We start from the raw sequence: 21,316 nt of genomic DNA on the forward strand, positions 1-21,316 counted from the left end.
TGACATGATTCAAAATGGAATTTCCAGACATTTTTCAGTCGCAATATCTGAAGCTGTAAGCAAATAATGTTTGTGTAATCAAATTGATTCGTGTGGGCCCTTCACTGTGGAGGTCTGTACTGTGAGTGATCGAGTGTTGATTTTCTTCAGCCTCCCCCACACTTCTATGTCTTATTCATGGCTTTTACACCCCAACCCCCATCTGTTGATGTCTGCCTCATCATCCGACTGAATCATCCGGTCCCACAATGGACCAACCTTACTACAGGCGGATTAACAGTGATATTGCAGATGACCTTGAGAGTATTTGTTACAGGCTTGTTATCAACAGTCTGCTTAATGGAGAATTTGGCAATGGACAGGATGTCCATGGTAGTGGGAGAGCAGCTCCTCAGATACCTGACCAGATAGAAAATTACCTACAGACAAGACAAGTGCTAATACTGGAGGCAAAGTGGCATTGCACCACCTCAAAAAACGGCAGGATCATGTTTTAAGGTGTACGCCGTAGATTAACGGGCCACTTGGCTGAGATTGAAGTCTCTGTAGCCGCTACAGCGCTACAGTCAAAACCCACAATCCCTCAGAGTGGTTGTCTTATTGATGGAGCCTAGGGGTAAAGCCTTGATTGCTGACCGGGATTCATTGACCCAACTAGAGAACTACAAACAGATCCAGTTTCCCCCTCCTCATTCCATTGTACAGTTTTAATGGTGTTTAGGACAAGATTAGATAAAATAAAATATCTTTGAATGTTCATTTGAAGACAGTACATGTTTAACTTGAAATGATAGGAATTTTTTTAGATATGTCAGGGTTGTTTTTGTTTTTTGTTGTTGAATTTTTGGTTTATTTATAAGAGTTCATCCCCTGAGATAGAGTGTATGCTGAAATGATAAAAAATCATGGTACAAGAAGCTATGGAGGTCTTTGATTTATGAAATAAACCCACTGGATTGACAACTGTTATGTATGTTTTGATTATTTTTCTTCTATGATGTATATAACTTTTTCCAAGGCATATCAATAGTGCATTCTTTGATAGGACTGTTTCTAAATGCATTTAGTTGTGTAAAGAAAAAACAGATAAAAGAATTATTTTTGTTAATTTGAACGAACGGCTCCAAGATAGCGCAATCAGAGGCAAGGTGTGAAGGGTCGAACCTTTGGTCGTCTTATCTTTTCAGCAATAGCAGTTTTGCTCATATAAACAGTTTTTTAATCAGAGTGGTCTTTGATGGTGATACCCCAGTCAAACAGTGTACATTTCAGTATGTGACCTTTGATATACTGTGTACTTATGACATATTGACAAAGAATGGGCCATTCATTCAATGACAAACCCACAGACAAGCTATGGAGTTTCTCGGTCAGAGGCCGCAATGCAAAGTACGGGGTGTGCTGACAGGGGGGTTTAGCCTGCACATGCCTTATATATTGCACAACTTGGTATAGGGGGTTACAATGATGTGGGGCACAAACACTTGAAAGCAGGGACAAATACTTGTTAACAGGGACAAACACTTGTTAACTTGGACAAATACTTGTTAACATGGACAAATATTGTTAAGAGAAACAAGAGGGGGTTAGCAGTGCTGAGGGGCACAAATACTTGTTAACAAGGACATATACTTGTTAAGATGGACAAATATTTGTTAACATGTGCAGGGAGGGAGTTAGCAGTGCTGAGGGGCATAAATACTTTTGAACAGAGACAAACACTTGTTAACAGGAGGGGGTTAGTAGTGTTGTGGGGCACAAACACTTGTAAGCAGGAATGAAGACTTGTTAACAGGGACAAATACTTGTTAGCAGGGAGGGGATAAGCAGACTTATAAAGAAGGGATGGTTACAGTTAAAGGACAGAGAGATGAGTTGTACTGTATGGTACAGTTAAATGGTTGAGGGTTTATGGTGCTGTAAGTATGCATAAACCCAGGCAAAGGGGTGTTGGAGGAACAAGTGCCTCTTGCTTAGTGGTCACTCTGTCCCAAACTCTAATAGGATTGTAGAAAACATTGTCACTAAGAAATAAAATGACAGGAGTTTATGTCACATATTCAGCCTCTTCTATTGACAGGTTGGGACCAATCTCCCAAATGGGATATAATAGCCCAAATGGGATATAATAGCCCAAATGGGATATAAATTTAAAGTGCAAAAAATATAGTTTGTAAGATTGATCCCCAAGAAGTTTTGAATATACTGAGGGATCAATCTCCGTAATAGAACAGCTACAGAAAAAGTTGTTGTATTTCATCTATTCTAATGCGTATTTTGATCAAAAATTTCAAAATCAAAATTTTTTATTTTTTGCACCTTAAATTTATATCCCATTTGGGCTATTATATCCCAAACACCCCATTTGGGAGATTGGTCCCAACCTGATTGATGTTCCAAAATAGCTGTTGCAGGTTTCTAAATTTTACAGACTTGTATGTCATTAATCAAGTGTTAAACTGGAACCAATGCTTACAGAACAAAAATACTGGTCTGGCCCAATCGCCCTGAATGAATTATTTTCATTCATCAGTAATGTCAGTGGGGAGGTTGATATGGTTTAACATTCATTGAAGGATCAGATCATTGATGGGAATTTTATTGGTAAATGGGAACATTTACGGCCCTAAAAACCCTCTAAAAGTGCTCCTATTTATTGACAAGGTAGTTTGTAACAGGCAAATCACTGTTGTCTAGGTTTGGTTTAAATTGATCTGTCGATGTTAGGAGATTCTACCACAGAATTAAAAAAATATATATGTATATATTTATGGCTGTACATTTGCAAGTAGACAAATTTTAACCTGAATTGAAAAGGGAGAAATGCGGATCATGACCATGACCCCTCTATAGTTACCAGCCATAATTCTCCAATGAGGATAATTCCAGATCCAGCGAGAGGTTTGAGTGTTAAGTAATTCAATTATAAACAATTCTTCCTGAAAAATGTCTGCTTCTCCCCCGCCACCCAAGAAGAGAAAGTGGTTGGGCCTGTCTGTCAGTCAAGTGTTGTGGCTGGCTTATTCAGTCAGTTTATATTGTTGCTCAATATGTTTAGAGTTCCTGCAGACCACTTTGTCCAAGTAGTCGGTTCAAAGACATCAAAGGATTGAAGGGCCAGGATGTACATGTATCATGCATGTAAGACTAGGGGGTGCCGGGAAAGGTTAGAAGGGAAGACTCCAAAGGACCCATTTTAAGAATGATGGAAGGGAAATGAATACATACACAAAAACTCGGTTACATGTGATTACATTACCTCAAAGATTTTCAACACACAATAAAATAGAGAAAAGGACATAACATACTATACATAGAAATTATCTTAAGACATGCATTCTTAAAAGAATTATTTAAGTTGTTATCAGTATGAATTATTAAGCTAAAAAGGAGTAATTTTTGGATAAAACCTATATAGAATATTTTTGAAAAACCAGTAAGCCTACCTTCATATGGTCACAGAAATGATGAGATTATCAGTCCAATACCTATGGCTGCTCTGACCAGATAAGTAATAAATATACAGTGATGACAGGTGAGTCACTAACTGTCCCCTCACAGGTAAGATGACCACCTAATCTGTAAAAATTCCCACCCCCAACAATCACCACACAATTGTAGCAAGGACTTTTGAATAATCCCTAGATAATCCACATTTTTGTTGATTGTGATAGAATGTCTTATTATTGTTTGTGGGGGTGAGCTGTTGTTTCCTCGTGTTGAGCCGTCTGTGTTCATAGCAGGTGCCCTCATTGTTGATAAGCAATTAAAATGACCCAACAATCACACTGACCAATGTGGCTAAGATGTTAATTGACAGCTAATTACTTTAAGCACTGGGTTTGTTTACTTTTTAATGGGGTTAATGATTGTTTAGATAATGGTTACAGCTTGAATACAAAGAAAAATATTTGCTACTTAAAATTCAGGAAGACAACTTTTTACAATCTACGTGTCAAATTCCTGGAAAGTTTATATTACAATTGTTTGGCTGTTTTGTTGAGTTCACTGCCTAATTTGTTACATGACATTAGTTTGATTAAGTATTGCATAATTTGCCTGTCTTTATGATGAATGATTGCAAAATTAATAATGTAGATTTATTTTATGCAAGCAGGGTTTCCAGATAAATTTAAAAACAATCTCAAACAAAAATCTATTAAAAACCACAAAAAACATATAAAGCAAAGGGAAATAGTCATTTGGATTTTGTCAAACACAGAAATATTCTACGACTTGATTTAGATAGAATTCTTGGAAATCAAATAAATGTCTAGAATGCATTTTGGATCTGAAATTGATGTGTCTTTTCCCCTTCTCTTTTCCACTCACTAATTCTGATAGGATTATTGGCCAGATGGGTGGATTTTGTGCTGGGGAAAAATGAGATGCAGCAGTGGTGGTATTGAATGTGTGCACATGTAAAATAACCATTGTCACCTCGGCTGGCTGTAATTTGTTATTACAAAGGCGGCACGTGGCCACTCGGTCCGGCATCTGCTGAGAATGAGTGGGGTCTCAGTGTCGCCCAAACACTTGCAAAACACAACCCCGCGGTTAGTAAGGGCCACTCCGTGTCCGACCACGGAATCTGGACCGCGATTTAATTATAGCGACTGGTCTATCAGAATTATAATGGCTGTAATTATATTTACAGGATTGTACAGCTCAGGTATCAGGTCTGTTGGATGCATAATGCACATTAAGGAAAATCGGGAGGGCCAAAAGTATGAATGCAGGTGTAATTTTTCAGTTGGAATCTAATAAATCTAAAAATAAGGTGTATATGAGTATTTACTCACAGCCAGCTTGGGATTACATATCTCTGTAAAGATGAAAGTAACTTAAAAGACAAACCCTTCCTGGTATAAATAAACCCAGCCTCAATCGACAGAGTGCAAACTTAAGAATAGCTTTTTAATCAGTCTAAATTGAAACCAAGACCCTATATTGTTTATTCGCCTGCCTCTGTCTACACTTGATATCAGACAGATAAAAGGAGTTTCACTGTTTTTAAATTCACATCAGTGTTTTAAAACCGTGGTAATTAATTTCAGTTCGGTAGAGTTTGGACCTGCGGAATTCTGCGGTAGGTTTAAGGACTGTCAGAGTTGGTTTTGGAATGGTGACTAATGGCCGGCGTAACAACAGACTGCTTTTCTGCCGCGAGTGGACACAGTCAATGAGATCTTCACATCCTCAATAATAGAAACAGCTCACCTCGGCTGGAATCCCGTGGCCAATGCTAGTTAATCAGATTTTTGTGGTAGAATAATGATATTTAACTGAGCTAAACTTTTAAACCGTTGATTGTGAGGAGATGACAGGGGTAATCCTTAAACTCCTTGATGTCCAGTTAAAATCAATTATCCTCCCACCGCCCTGGTTCTGTCTCTTTAAAACTGTAATCACCCTGGTCTGATGGAGCGCGGCCAGGGGTCCGGGGCCCTTTGTCCGGGGTGAAGTCACTCTGGGCCCTTTCTATTCACCTGATGCCTGGACTGACTTTGATGTTGGAGAGGCTGAGACCTGTTCACCTGTAGCTATTATTACCTGGTGATTACCTGAATGGACAGTAAACTGATTCCATGTCTTATTTAGTGACCACAGTTTTGGAGCGCTTCATCTTCACTTTTGTTCACCTGATCTGTTTTGTTAGGATCAGGCCTCTCAGCTCCACATCTACATTAATGACATATTACAAAGTACTCTTACTCTCCAATACACATAGACCTATTTGTCTCAAAGTCTGGCCTTATGATCACTCAGCCTAAGAAAATTAATTTCAATGAATTAAGCTAAAAAATTTCTGTATGTAAGTGACCTAGTTCCAATCCATTTAGGGGAGTCCACAATATGTTATCCATGCTATCTTCAAGTTTGTCTTTTTTCCATTCATTTTTAAGATTTTGCTTCGTTCCAAATATTTGATCTGAGATATAGATATGTATTAATTTGTGGTGAAGGAATTTTTTTTTATATGTTTCCCACAATTTTCAGAACAGAGTGGCACAAATCTGTTGCCAAGAACTACTCGCAGAAGATCAATCACTAAAAACACAGTACATGCACATTGTAACAAGTTGTGTTTTTATGTAGTTTACGAGAAGATAAGCTTTTGCTCTGTAATCAGATTAGCATGAGCCCTTAGCCTGTTATCTGAGCCTGTCAATGGTAATAGTTTTCCATACATTACCAATATCTTAATGCTCAGCTTGCTGTTGTGTTAACATTTGATTCTGTTTTTCAGGTCTGATCTCCTACACAGAGTACCTGTTTCTACTATGTGTCCTTACAAGTAAGTATAGCTAAGGGGCACCCCCTCCCTCAGTAGGTATAGCCAGGGGACATCCCCCTCCCTCAGTAGGTATAGCCAGGGGACATCCCCCTTCCTCAGTAAGCATAGCCAGGGGACATCCCCATTCCCTCCCTCAGTAAGTATAGCCAGGGGAGATCCTCCCTCAGTAAGTAAAGTCAAGGGATATAACAACCTCTAGTAAGTATAGCCAGGGGATATCACCCCCTCCCAGGTAAAAAGAATAGCCAGGGGACATCACCCTGCTCAATCAGTCCCAGCCTTTCAAGTAAGTTCTAGTAAATCTAGTAGAATCTCCCCTTTCATTGGTCCCAAATCTGTGTAAGTAAAACCAGGGGACATCACTCATTTGGTGGTCCCAGACCTGAACTATTGCAAAAAAAAAAAGAAAAAAAAAAGAAAAAAAAAAAGACCTGACAGAAAGCATCAACTCCTTGTGGAAGTAAAAACTATTGCTTGGCAGAGAGTAGATGCATTACATGTAATGGTATCATACTCATCTTGTCAGTAAACAAAACCAAGCTTTATATTATTTGTGACCATTTTGACATCCTGCACTAAATATTTGTTGAATTAAAGAATCCATTTTTTTGGAAAGTATTCATTAATGGCAGATGTGAAAATTCCTTGCAGAAGAAAAGCAACAAGCCTTAAAGGCATTAAATTTCAAACTTAATCCAGGGGTAACCTGTAATTTATCTGTCATTGGTGACCATCTTAGACCAGAACTAAAGGAGAGAGCCGACCCAAACAACTAGTTGGTTCTGAACAAACAGCAATGCATGCTGGTAATTGTAACGGTCGCAAGGCAAGTCAAACATATTCATGTCAGGGTGAAAGTCCATGCGTTTGATTAATACGCTTGTAATTTAAAGCTTATTATTTGGGGATATTCAGAAATTTGCAAATAGGAATTCTCTGTTCTTGAAGACGACAGTAAATCATTGAATTTTCAAGTGCAAGAAACAAATTTGGATGTAAATTTCCCTAAAGTCAAGAACTTGCAGACTCTCTGAAGTTTTGCTCCAATATTAATAACAGTGTTGTGAAGTTAAAAAATGACAACTATTTCACCACTACATATTTGGCAACAATGTAGAGGAGATTTGGAGATCAAACAGTGATGCCCACGCGACAGAGTTCAACCCACCATTGTAAATATGGCTGGTGATTAATTAACTGGCTTGCCTTAACAAGGGCTGTAATAGCAGTGTTTATGTAGGGAAGGCAGGTGAAAAATGGCCATCTGTTGGGAGAATGGGCTCATCCCACCCAGGTCTGAGTTTCTGGCTTTCTGTCCCCCATGCCTGACTGGCAGGGGTCAGGCTTTGTTAAGATAGAAGAGCATATGGCCCATGCATTCCATGCCTTTATGCCCCTGCCTTACATCAAGTGGACACACTTTATGCAAATGGATGCCACCTGAATGCTACTGGAATTTCTATCATGATTGAAATTATTAAAAGAGCCTAAATGATGACTCGCTGAGATTAAGCGTTTTTAATCTTGTTTTATGTCATGGCAGCAAATTGACTTGTTTGAATGAGTGTGTTGATGCATCTGTTGATAGAGAGGAGGTTGCTTTGATAGGACAAACCAGGGGCCAAGATGAAGGCATCAAATGAAAGAACCAGCCACATCTAATGGAAATGAGGCCCTTTATGTAAGAGGAAGGATGCTATCAATTCTGACAGGATTATTAAATTATTTTTACCCAAACTGCCATTAAAATTAGACACAGATTGGAAAAATTAATACAAATTGATAATTTTTTCCGTACCAACTGTGTTATAGGTTTAACTGGTGGTTTTTTTGCTTGGTACTTGTCCCTTTCTTTCTCTGGTCATTTACCTTAGTCTATCTGTCTAGATCTAGTTTATCAGTTTACCTAATGTAGATATCTACATCAATCTGTGGCAGGATGATGATGATGATGATGATGATGATGATGATGATGATGATCGCAAGTTTATAGATGTATGATGTTTAAGATGATGTTAGGGTACTTGTTGAAGAGTATTTAGTCTGTGGCTGTAGAATGATGATGATGATGATGATGATGATGTTTATGACAGTTGTAAGATACTTGTAGACTTCTACCCATTAACTAATCTTAACCTAGTCTGTGGCGATGTGATGATGATGTCAGGAACTGGTCAGTGACTCAGAGGGACAGCTGCTGGACTGTCCTTAACCCAGGACAAAGGTCAACTGACCAGCCCAGGAATGTAGGGCAACAGATGGAGGAAGGCTATGAGATGGTCAGGCATTCTGTCCGGTACACAGGTACAACAACAGGTGTAGAGTGACTCTCAGCAGACAGTGTAAATGATGCCACTAGGGTTTGATGAAGCCTTTTTTGCTCAAGATTGCCAGACAGTGTAAAAGGGATCAAACTACTAGTCTTAGCAAATTCAAAGCTGTTGGGTAAAGTTGGGTAAATAGCTGTAACTCAGAGGTTGTTGACTGGCCTATAAAGTTGGTACATTACTTATGTTGACCTCTTAATAAAAGTTTTCACAAAAGGACAAGGGATGCATTGTGATATATATAGCGATGACAGCCTGGAATATCCAGACCTTGAATATCCAAGCATTGAATACTTTCCTGCTATTTAAAGCTATGAACGTTTACTGAAAGTAAAGAATTATACTGAATGACAATTATCTTTTAAATTACACATTTAAAGGGACTTTGACAAGATTTCAGGTGATAATTTTATATTTCATTTTTTATGTCTAAAATGGTTTACTTGTCCATTTTGAATGAATGACCAAAATATGAATGAAGTCAAGTTTCAAGCAAGATACAGAAGTAAGAATTCAATGTTTTTGTAAACAAAGCTATATATAAATAATGTATAGTCAAGAAATTACCATTTCTTTAACAAAATGACTCTCGGCAGACAAGATTAACTGATTCAATGTGTTCATAAATGATATTATCAACAAAAGAAACACCATTTGATTCAAACTTATGTGAAAAAACACATGTTAACAAGAATAAGTAATAGCTTTCCAAAAATCTTGCCTGACTAAACAAAATTATTCAATGGAAGCATGCATGTATCAATTAGGCTATCTTATCAGTTATGAATTTTAATTTTCGCTACTGATCATAAATTTATAAATGGAACGTGCAAACTTAAGACGAAATGTCAGTCTTTTTTTTCAATCTAGAACATGTACATATATACTAGTATCACTTGAAATTCAATTATTTTATTAATTAATTTTTTTAAGGAATAATAGAATCATTCATTATTATGAGTGTGGGATAGTGAAATTCCACGGAGGGGACAAGATTCACGGTCTAGGACGAGGCTTTGCTGAGTCCTAGACCGTTAATCTTGGCCCCGAGGTGGAATCTCACCATCCCACACGAACATATAATGAATGATTATTTTTCTCGCGATATATTACCTTAAAAAATGATGTTTGACAACTTTCTGTTATGACGTTCAAAAGATTACTTTCGAATTATCCCTCCAGGTGCTTTAAATAGTGCAAGTCAAAATGAGAGCATACGACAGTTTTTTAATTAAAAATATGATAAATTGTAATTAATTAAGCAACACAATTACTAAATGAATAATCTCAATACACCATTTTGCATTTTCCTACAGCAGAGGTTTGTTTACATTTCAAAACGGCGTAGTAATACACAGTGTAAGACAGAAAAATCTCACACTGCTGTCTCACACCGGACAAACCGATCTCACACCAGACAAACCTATCTCACACCAGTGATAATGCGAGAATGTACACATATCATATAAGTGCATGTAAGCTTGAAAGCTGGAGATTAAATAGTGATTTTTGAAAAAAATTGTATTTGTTATATTAAGATGCAAAATCAACTGAAAGGCGTTTTTAAAAGTTTCCAACCATATGAAATATGAAAGGGTATACAAACACGTTTTGTTTTTGAATGTGTGTGGGGCAGCTTCATCAAAATCATCTTGACAAGCAATTAAAAAAGGGTGAATTCTCAAATTCATGGAAAACAAAAACCCTAACTGTAACTTCAATTCCTTACTTGCAGTTTCATTTATTACATGCTCCTACAAAAGTGGAAAAGGGGGGGGGGTGGGGTGCAAATCCATGATATTTTAATTTATTATATAAAAGTTAAGAAAAGTGTCTGCTGCAAAGAAAGTGTGGAGGGGAAAGCAATCCGACCAAGAATCTCGATATTTGACTTTCAAATTTTGAGGAAGTATTAACAATAAGCATATTAACCATTCTAGAAATTAAAAATAGATTGATATTGATAAAATTAAAAAATTTTGAGCTAAAATCATGTTTAAGTCCCTTTAAATAGATTAACTGGATTCTTTGTATGATCAATAAGGTCAAATATTCGTCCAGAAATTCCTACCCATTTGTCAATGTATGTTATAAAAAGAACACATTTTTTCTTCCTTAAATATTTGTGTGTCTAATTATAATCAATCAATCATTTTTTCTTAATAGATCAGAAAGCACAAAAGCAGACAAAGTATATTATGCTTGATAGATAAATAAATTACAAGGGTTGTCGCTTTTACATTAAGGATTAAGCCAAAAGTATTTGAAATGCCAGTATTATTTTAAACAAAATGCTCCTATAATAAAGGATTTAGAAATAAGACAACTTCAGAACAATTCTTGTAATGTTGAAATAACGGGGAGAGAAAACTCTTCTTTGAAAATGCGAGTTTGATTAGTATTCTCAAATAAGACTGTGAAGTTTCTCTAAAATTGACTACCAGATAAAAATTCAGCATCTAAATGAACCAGACATCGGTGCTAAGGAAACATGCATCTGTTAACCAAACTTGTGTCTAAATTCAAATGTTAAAAGTGCGATTGCTTTGATGTGGGGCAATGGCTATATATATAGAAAGGGCTCAGGAAATCTGGATGAGCATTCAAATGCTTTTTACGTAAGAATTTATTCACCCAGTCAACTAAAAATAGTGCAGGGGGAGAGAGGGTGGGGAAGGGGAGGAGAAAGCAGATTGATATCTCTGCAGGAAGCTGCAAGAATAGAGCTGCATGGAGAATAATGAGGAATGTAAGAATCATCGTCTTTCTCGTTAAGTGAAAACGGCTTACAGAAACCGGGTTTAAACCAGCCTTGATTGGTGTCTAATTGTGAGCAGGGACTATTGACTTGGATTTTCTGGCTGTTTTTGAGCGATGACTCACGGCCAGGCCCTCTGATGATACAAGAATACTTATCTCTGTCAAACCGTCATTTATCCTTTTAATATTAAAGCCTTGTAGGACACTTGTTGGCCAGAATCCAAAATTTACATATTTGAGCTGGAATTTCCTTTCGATTTGGATTTCATTAATGCTTCTATTTAATCAGACATGGACCAACTTTGTAGTCTTCATTACAAATTACTAACTAATATAAGTATAGAACACACACACCTAAAAATAACAAGGTTACAAATAAAGTCTTTTCAAAATATTTCATGAAAATGAGAGTTTCATCAGATCTAATTTTAACAGATCTTAAAAATTTTGAGTAAACAAGGTTATCACACAGGACAGGCTGTAACACCTTTGTTGTATTGAATCAATTAGGTCTAGATTGTCACGTTGGGAATTTTTATGAATGAAATATTCCCAGAGATGATGACATCGAGGATAGCATCGGTGAGGTGTGGATTACAACCGTTATCATCCGAACTGTTACACCTGTGGGGAGACCTGTTGCTACCTGTCGGGGGAGCCACTGACCCGGTCCAGTAGAGGGCCTGTGATCGCAGGGCTTATGTCATCACTGAAAGGAACAAGGCTTATCTACCCAACTCCACGGGTCAATGACACACACACCCAGGCAGAAACTCTTAATTGCTAATTAGTTGCACACAATTAATTTCTACAACGATGCTCCAATTTCCCACTGTCATGAATGGTAGTTTTTGGTAGAGTCATGAATGGATGATATTATCGTTGGGAGGTTAAACACTTAGTGCAATGACAGAATTGTTCCAAACTTGACTTTATAGGTTGATGCTGACAAGGCATTATACCAAAGAGACAATAAACTAGATTGTTGCAGCGAGGCTGTGACTGCTGACACGCCCCCCTCAACGCTCTCAATCAGAGAGGACACCGACAGACAGGTTTTTGGGTACAGCTTTGACAATGAGTGCTCTGACTGGGTCAAGGTGAAAAAGGGAGAATTCAAGAGTCTATCTGCAATTACCATTGTTGTATAATGGCTTCTTCAGGCATAGAGCTCTGTGGAAAACCTGGTGTACACAAATTGTCAAAATGCTGAAACATGAAGTGAATAAAGATAAGAAGTGTTGAATCAGCTTATCAAGGGTACATCTGATACCTGACGATGTTTGTGTTTTGAGAACAGAGATTCTGACAGTTGGGGCTTCATGGGCACTAGTTAATAGGCTAAATAGATCCCTTAATAGCAACAAGCCGCTTTCTTAGGCTGATGTAAGGGTAGTTTATCTGGAAAGAGGCAGGTGCTGCTGAATCTCCTCAATAACAGAGTCGAATCTTGCTCAAAAGGTCACGAAATGTACTCACAAATAACTCTAAAGTGTAGAGTCTTACGTAACCCAGACATTTCACCTCCTTGACTTATTAAGGTGAACTAGTTTTTTTTACGTATGGTTAATGCACCAGACATGAGGCGAGGGTCAAGGTTCGTTCTAACATCTTACTGGAAATATGAAGTGTTCTGAATTAATGAAATGATTGAACAAGCAGTAGATGAAATTTACACACGATGATGACGAGTTACCTGTTTGTTGTGATGGACAGCATATCCTGTCACTGCACACAGCTGTTGTACACCTTCAGGTGTTACCTACATGTCTCAGCGCTATAAATAGATCTAAGGAAAGTCCATGATATATTAACAAAGATAAGGCATAATACCTGTACTGTATTAAATCTTCGGTGTTGTGTAATTTGTACGCAGGAAGTATTTACATTTATGTATATCCAGAAAACGAAAAATACATATGATCCCGAAATTTGTTGACCAAAAAAAAAATGCACAGCCAAGGTCTATTAATCAAATAAGTAGAATTTCACAAAGAATTGCATATTTTGGTTTATACATGTATTTAAGTAAACACCTGCAAAAGCTTGCTTAATGTCATTGCCATAGACATTGACTGTTACAGAAAAAGCGTTTAAATGTCATGAATTTTTTCCCCTCTTTTTCAGAGTCCAAGTCGGGTTTCCGGATAGCTTTTAATATGTTCGATACTGACGGGAACCAGATCGTGGATAAAAAAGAATTTCTGGTGGTACGTATAATTAGAAGGTGGCTGGCTGTGTATTGGTATCTCCCCTATCAAATGAGTCGAGTCAGACTTATCTGTGGTTCCAGAAAAAAAAATCTTAAAAGCCTGTATCTTAATGTTTCCAGTGAATCTCCCCTGATTTTTGGTTGAGTAAAGGCGGAGTCCATTCACAAAATGTAATATTGTAACAGTTTTTAACCATGTACAGTTTTTTGCTTTCTCCCTGATTTACTGTAGAGTCTGAGACCGACAGAATCTAGTTTATCTTGCCGATTCATCTTGCGTTTTTGGGATCTTTGGGCTCATGGCATGTTGGGTAGTGATGAGAGGATGAAAATCTCATTCATAATGCATGCATGAAACCAAGGACAGTCTAAAAAAACATGCAGAAAATCTTCAACATGCCCAAGGTTTTTTACGAAAAAGTTCTTTTTTATCTTTTGGTAAACTCTAACCGAATTACTTCAGTTGAATCTTAGAACAAACCCAAACATTTATCATAAAAAGCGATTTGCAGAAAGTTCAGACATCATAGAGCAGCATCAAAGAGCAAAAGCAGCAGGCTCCCTCATTAACAATGTCTGTTGTACAATGTTTAATCAAACGCAAACAGGAATGACTTAACTTTAACCAGAAATTGCTTTGTATTCAATCTTTCTAAATAAGCATTATGATTTAATTCAGTTTATGAATGATACATACACAGTGAGAGCAGAATTAAATGAGGCTTCCAAACTCTGTATCAAGATATAGGGGGAGGGTTATGTGACCCTGGAATTACATCAGGTTTATAGAGATATAACCTGACAAACTTAGAATGAGCTAGGTGTGATGAGATTGTTGACCAGTAGTGCTGTATGACTGAGCTATATACCATGATGAATTCATAAACTGTATCAATCGCTCTGATCTTAATTGATGTAGACAGTATTGAGGGGTGTCATAAGATCATCTGTTGAAATAAAGTACCTGTTGATTTGATATCTTGTAGACTTAAGCATTATATCAAACGTTTGTCGTTTGACTATTTGAATTCTACTTCCTGTTTAGCTGCGATACCACGGACACCATTAAATGATTATATATAAATGAATGATTTCATTGATACACATAGATACCGGTATATGAAGTATGTAGGTCAGAACTTCTTTTGGCTACCTGTATGTTCTGGAATACCAGTAATTTGTTATCAAAATTTTGGAGTTTCAATTTGAGTTCATTCTTCCATTTAGAACTTTTTGACATAGATCTTCAGTTTCTCTCACAGACTGACAGAATCCTGAATCCTGACAGCATGAGACAGACCAGATTACTTGTAATAGTTTTTAGAAGTATGCAAGTTTCTGAAGTTGAGAGAGAGAGTAGAGAGAGAGAAAAAGAGTTTTAGAAAATATGCAAGTATCAGCAGTTTGTAGACTCTTCAGTGGTCTAGATTGACTAATTGCCCCGGTCTCTACCTTTCATGTACCGGACTCTGTAGATATAGAACCAGAAAGGAAAATGGAATTCAAATAAATTAGGGTCTAACTTTCTGTAGGAAAAGCATATTTGATCCTTTGTTTAAATAATTTGATGATCAAATATTGATAAATGGATTGACTAATACAAAGCAAGTCTACATACTGGCTGTCCACAAACAATGGGTTCCCTTTGGAAAAAAGACATGTAATCTTTGTGAGTCAACATGACCAAGTGCTACTGTAAACGATGGAGACAATCAGTTCTCTGGAGTGATCCACCGGCTGATCAGGCCAGAATGAGTGTTATTTGTCTGGGTGGGCTGAGAGAGAGAGAGAGAGAGAGAGAGAGAGAGAGAGAGAGAGAGAGAGAGAGAGAGAGAGCACACACACCCTGGCCCACTCTAACTTACTTGTCTGGAGAAGGAGGGAGGGAGAGAAGAGAGGAAAGGGATAGAAAGCACCTGCTTTGCCAATGGGAAGGAAGGGGGGAGGGAGAGGAAAGAGAATATAAGTCTACATACATTCTAAATATATTCTGCTGGGTATATGGATTATGCAATCAATTTTCTTTATCAATGAAGGTCTCTGCTATTGAGTGAGCTAGCGCTGGAATTTGGCTGTGTGTGTGAGAGCTCTTGGAGCAGTGTGACATTGTACCTAGGTATATAGATCTGGCCGCCGTGCAACACTCCTTAAGCAATTCAAAGCCCGCCTGTTTTACCCCACTTAGAGTATAGGGTGTGAAACTTCAACGTTTCTCTTTATTGTCAGATTTGTCTATATGAATTGTTTATGACCTGAAAAGAAGCTGCTTCATAAATGTGTACAAAGAAATCGGGTATTTAAAACATCCCCTGAATCACTTGGAGTTATGATTTATAAACAGTGGAATGTTCTCACAAAGGGAAGAGGATAAATAAAAAAAGTGTAATAAGACAAGATTCTTTTGAAAAATATTAATCTGAGATCAATATTTATCAAATGTTAGATACATATTTGCAATTTTTAAAATCATTGAAAACCCCCTTTGAAAAATAAATGAGATTTTGTGATAGATTTTTACAATACGTATATTTGATCCGTGTTGATTTATGAGTGTTCTAGACTCCGGGTAACCAAAGTTTTGCTTGAAATGTTAACTTTCACTTTTTATCAATGAATCCTGGCTGTGTTTTGTTCCCAGAGGTAGAACCCCAAAGCTTTCAGCCAGCCAGTATAAATTACTTACGCTTGTTGACACAGTCATCTATTGTCGCCTTCTCTGATACCTTCAGGGGTCAAATATTGAATTTGCTATCTCTGCAGAAATTTTTATAATACTCTTGATGCCTACCTTTTCTTTGATGTTGGATATTTATTTAACAGATCACACAAAAAATCTTGTCGCAGAGATAAGACAGAGAAAGCAGAAGTTGTAGTTTTTCTGTTTAATTAAAAACGGTCTTACTGCTTTGTACCACCTGACTGTAATCAAAGAGAGATAACTCTGATTTGTACATGGCTTTTAATATTTTCTTAAAATTTCATGCAGTTTGCTTCTCTAATGCAGAATAATTTTTAATTGATAGTTTATTTGATGGGATGAATTATAAATTGTCTGATTGTTGTGAACATCTTGCACTTTGTGACTTCTCCCATTTTATCCTGTAAATTTTGTTTTGTTTCCCAAAATTGCATCATGTTTCACTTTTGACCAAATTTTCATCCCTTCAATACTTCTGTTACATGTAATTTTAAATGTTTAGTGAATTTTTACTGTTCAGATGTTAACTTATTTGCAAGTTCAGTTATTTTTATTTATTTATTTTTATAGCTTTTTAATTTATATAAATTAAATTTTAAAAGAATGTGAACAACTCATATCTTGCACAAATTAATATGGAATGTAAAATTGGTTAATACTATTAATATGAATTTAAAGAACCCTTGCTATATATCACAGGATGTATTTACGTGTATATCCCCTATATTATATTCAATTAATTATGGGCTCTCAAGTAGCAACAAGATTATTGTACTATTACTGGTATGTAAATAAAGAATATGCACAATATTCAGACTCACAAGAGGGGAAAATTGTATAACTTAAAGGAGACAAACAAAAAAATTGGTGCATACATTCATGTATCACTATCTCTACGCATAATAAATACTGTAAGTTGTTTTATTTCCACGATGTTAAAATTTAACGATTTTTTAAAAGTACCAATCATGATGCAAAATGGCCCAATGATCAATAAAGCATTAACACATTTTTGAAAACTAATGATAGTACATGTATTCACAGTGGGTTTAATTTTGATAAATGATAAATCACTAACATAATTGAATTAAAACCATTGTGATTATAAATTGCAATATATTAATATATTACATACTTGCATATACATGTTTACATGTATGTAATTACAAACTTTACATAATTTTATCACAATGATGTAAAACTGTGAACTTATAATATGCGCAATTATTAAATATGCACAGTGTGTTAAAATCTTTATATACATTCCTACATACCTTGTGTATTGTTGGCCTTCCCTTGTATTATCTGCCAGGGTGAGCACTCAGTATGAGTAACAGAGTAACCTCCCCTGATTTGATATATCGCCTGATCATATGTTGGTGAGCGGGATTTTATTTGTTTCTTTTTGTCATGTATTTTTCAGTTGGAATCCTTCTTCACTCTTCCCCCTCAGGAAAGGAAATTTGTTCCCAGAGAACAGAAAAAATTACAAGCCTTACTAAATGTAAACATTACATTTATCTAGTCTTATACAGCTTCACAAACTATATATACATGTATGTAGGCTAGCCTTGCCCAAGAACACACACATATATCTCATGAGCGGCGGCTATTCAGACGCATGCTTCAGTTTTGGGGATAATCATTTTAATATGCATGAAAAGTAACACTTAAAAATGACTTGCCAGCATGCTTTAGTTATTTGATGATGGCCTGAGGGTGAGAGTGAATCCCCGGGGCAGGAGCTGAGGTAACCCCACCCTATATGTGCAGGGTCTTCTGGAAATATGTGACAGATTGATGGCTCAGTCCACAATGACCAAACTCAAAGTAGATTTGCTCAAAGATGATACTTTTGGCTAATGATATGTATTTTTGAAAAATTGTATATGTAGAATACAGGAGAAAAACTGTTGAGATTTCTGGGAAACAGAGCCTGGGTTCCTAGTAATGGGGAGTGGGTTCCTGTAATAATGATGTCTCCGGGTTGGTCTGAGATAAGATCAGACTTGTTTTACGTACTGAGTCACGTCTGTCAGCGCTCCAGTAGACCCTGTACAGAAGATTTGGCTTGTGTACCCCCGCCATAAACATGCATGACAAAATTATATATACATGTACTAATATTTAGATAACTCACTCGTTGCTTCAAAGAGCAAAGAAGTTTTAAAAGTCTTATAATTTATTTATTGAGAAAATGAAACTTTATAGGACGAAGAATAAAATAATTTTGGGATTCCAGGAATATCAGTTTATTGAATTTGAAGTCAGAAGTACAGTAAAAATAAAAATTACTGCATATCTATAATGTATTTGTTATGATGCAACCTTGCATGATGCCGAATATATAGTAGCTATATTATGTATTATGGCTAATATGAAATATTACTGAGATATAATTAACGGACACACATAAAGCTGTGTGAGTGTGTGATTTTGCTGACTGTTTGTTTGTTTTCCCCTTTTCCACCCCCAAACACCCCCACATGTCTGTGTCACATGACACCCCCCACTTTCTCTGTGTGTGTTTGTTTTGTGGTCACTGAACTTGTCTCCTAAAACACACTCCTCCAACAGGCTCAACATGCTTAAGAATTATCTGGAGATGTTTTGTAATCTGTACTTAGTTTTTACAGAGTATACACATTGCTTTAATGAATTGAATTTGCTTCTGATCAGCCTATTTTTGAGAAAAAATGAATAAACAACTTGATTAGCTTAGTTTGCATTGTCAACTTTTATTCTAAATATCTGGTGTTTACTTTTATTTTATCATTAAAATAGTTTTGTATTTTGATTTAAAATCCTTCATTTTTATGTGAACAAATTTTTTAATTAAAAAATTTAGACCTAAGATGTGAACTGGCTAAGATATTTTTCAAGATGTAATGGACACACAGACAAGAAGCCCCCCCCCCCCCCCCCCAGCGCTTTAATCTCGCCATCCCTCCCTGTATCTTGGTGGTTGGCGGGGGGATACGTGGTTGTGTCCCCCGTTTGTCGCATGCCTCTCCAAGACCTTTCTGTCCCTGATAATCTTATTCATCTGAGACCTTTCTCCCTTTGATAATCTTGTTCAATCTGACTTTTCCAGCTTGAGAGTGTTTTCAGTAAGAAAGAAGATGCACCAAATAATGAAGACCCACTGAGCAAGGTTTGAGATTACTTCATTAGGTGGTGTATTCATGTGGACAAATTCTACTGCAGTGTTCTCAGAGTGTTTGTTATTAACAAATTTTACATTATTGACTGGTGAGATTCACTTCTGATGATATGGACCTAGCTATATGTATACAGTCACCTGTCAACCGTCAAACAGAATATAGAATAGTCAAATTTTAAATTGATACAATTTTTTTCAATTAATTTGCAATAATTTCAATTATTAGGTGAAAATCTGTCATTGGTCTGCATGCTTTAGTTCTAAAGAAATGAACAAAGATTCAAAGTTTATGACTCAAGTAAATAAAAATATCAAAATTGGAATTCATTTATCATATTTTTGTTTTTGAGTGATCAGGAATTCTTTAACTACATTATTTTGTTTTCCAAATTCCACACAAAAACTAAGTCATTCCTCACAGGAAAGGTGCAGTTTCCTTGGTTGATAGTGATGAGAGCTAAATTGAGATCTAAATTTTCAGTAAACTGAGATAGAACAGATTGTATCCTGAAAATGTCATTCAGTAATTTGAAAAGAAGCAGATTTCCTGACCACTCACAGTTTTTGACAAATCTCTGAAGAACACTGGATTTGGTGTATACTAATAGACTATTTGGTTCATAGATTTTAATTTACCAGTTTTATGATAGATAAATAATATAAGTTTAATGCTTCATGTTGAAATACATGGATTATTACCAGTATATGTCTTGGAAAAGTGCTGTTTTCTTTCTTTTTGTTTTGTTTGAATTTTTTATTTCTATATTTTTACATTCCAGACAAATTAACGAATATTTTATGAATTGATATAAAAATTTCTAACTTGTTTGTGTCTGGTTTTATGATTTGTTTTTGTAATGGTATTTCTGAATGGCTGTTTTATTACTTTAACATGCATTTGAACAGAATCATGCATTTTCTTCTTAAGATAATTTTCTCACTTAGGCATCTTATTTATGAGGCAACATGAAAATTGTTTTAATGAATCTGTTATGGATATATTAAATCAATGTAAATTTAGAGCTTGTTTTGGTTATGAATTGAGTGGAGTGTGCACTGAGATGTAGTGGGAGGTCATCCATGATTTTTACTGTTTGTAGTCTGTGGAGCCGGTACAAGATACCACCTTGCTGGTTCATTTCTTTGGCTCAAAAGGCAGAGATGTTCTCAAATACGAAGACTTCCACAGGTAACACCCCACACTTCTGTGTTTTGGGAGAGGGGTATAAAAGCTTTGCTTGTTGCCCTATCCTACAATTACAGAAATTATTAAAGATTTAAAAATTAATTAAAGATTTAAAAATTAATTAAAGATTAAGAATTCCACAGGTATGCACAGATTAGTAGTCCAACAAGAAAACATGCCATCATTCTTTATCTCAACCCATTGGATGTGACAGAGAAAAAAAAACCATATGCCTTACAATATATATCTGAAATTTAAAATGTAAAGATGAATATACTATAGGAAAAGTGGTTGGGATTTCCAACTCACATCGACATACCGATGATATCAATGAAATATTTTACAAAGTTTATCTGTATATTGTTATGTTGTCTTCAGCTATCTTGTGAAAAATTCTTATGAAATGCCAGCTTTCAGATTTTTACTGATAAATCAGATTTAAGAATTGATTTTTGGGATTGATTTGAATTGATTGTTATCTGTGTATACACTGAGATGTTGTGACACACACTGAGATGTAGTGACATACACTGAGATGTTGTGACACACACTGAGATGTTGTGACACACACTGAGATGTTGTGACACACACTGATATGTAATGACACACACTGAGATGTTGTGACACACACTGAGATGTTGTGACACACACTGAGATGTAGTGACACACACT

The 21,316-nt window shown here is 36.2% G+C and overlaps 2 protein-coding genes across 6 annotated transcripts in view; one reads left to right on the forward strand and one right to left on the reverse strand.

The window, feature by feature from the left end:
• The window catches only part of LOC105340948 (uncharacterized), a 30,000-nt gene extending 16,825 nt beyond the window's left edge, over positions 1 to 13,175 (reverse strand). The window contains exon 1 of one of the 2 annotated variants that reach the window (XM_011447219.4): positions 13,082 to 13,175. The gene's annotated coding sequence lies outside the window, so the exon portion shown is untranslated. Of the gene's footprint in view, positions 1 to 3,446; positions 3,592 to 13,081 lie in introns of those variants that run through there. The other variant, XM_011447218.4, reaches the window with a different exon arrangement.
• LOC105348467 (calcium uptake protein 3, mitochondrial) overlaps positions 1 to 21,316 on the forward strand; it is a 39,955-nt gene that overhangs the window by 11,708 nt on the left and 6,931 nt on the right. The window contains exons 4-8 of one of the 4 annotated variants that reach the window (XM_034446859.2): positions 6,251 to 6,298; positions 13,513 to 13,595; positions 17,719 to 17,799; positions 19,390 to 19,449; positions 20,559 to 20,647. In XM_034446859.2, coding sequence (XP_034302750.2) covers positions 6,251 to 6,298; positions 13,513 to 13,595; positions 17,719 to 17,799; positions 19,390 to 19,449; positions 20,559 to 20,647 — 361 coding nt within the window. The remainder of the gene's footprint in view (positions 1 to 6,250; positions 6,299 to 13,512; positions 13,596 to 17,718; positions 17,800 to 19,389; positions 19,450 to 20,558; positions 20,648 to 21,316) is intronic. The other 3 variants (XM_066077557.1, XM_034446862.2, XM_066077558.1) reach the window with 3 other exon arrangements.

The sequence above is a fragment of the Magallana gigas genome, chromosome 2 (genome assembly GCF_963853765.1).
Source record: "Magallana gigas chromosome 2, xbMagGiga1.1, whole genome shotgun sequence".
In the NCBI taxonomy this organism is placed as follows: Eukaryota; Metazoa; Mollusca; class Bivalvia; order Ostreida; family Ostreidae; genus Magallana; species Magallana gigas.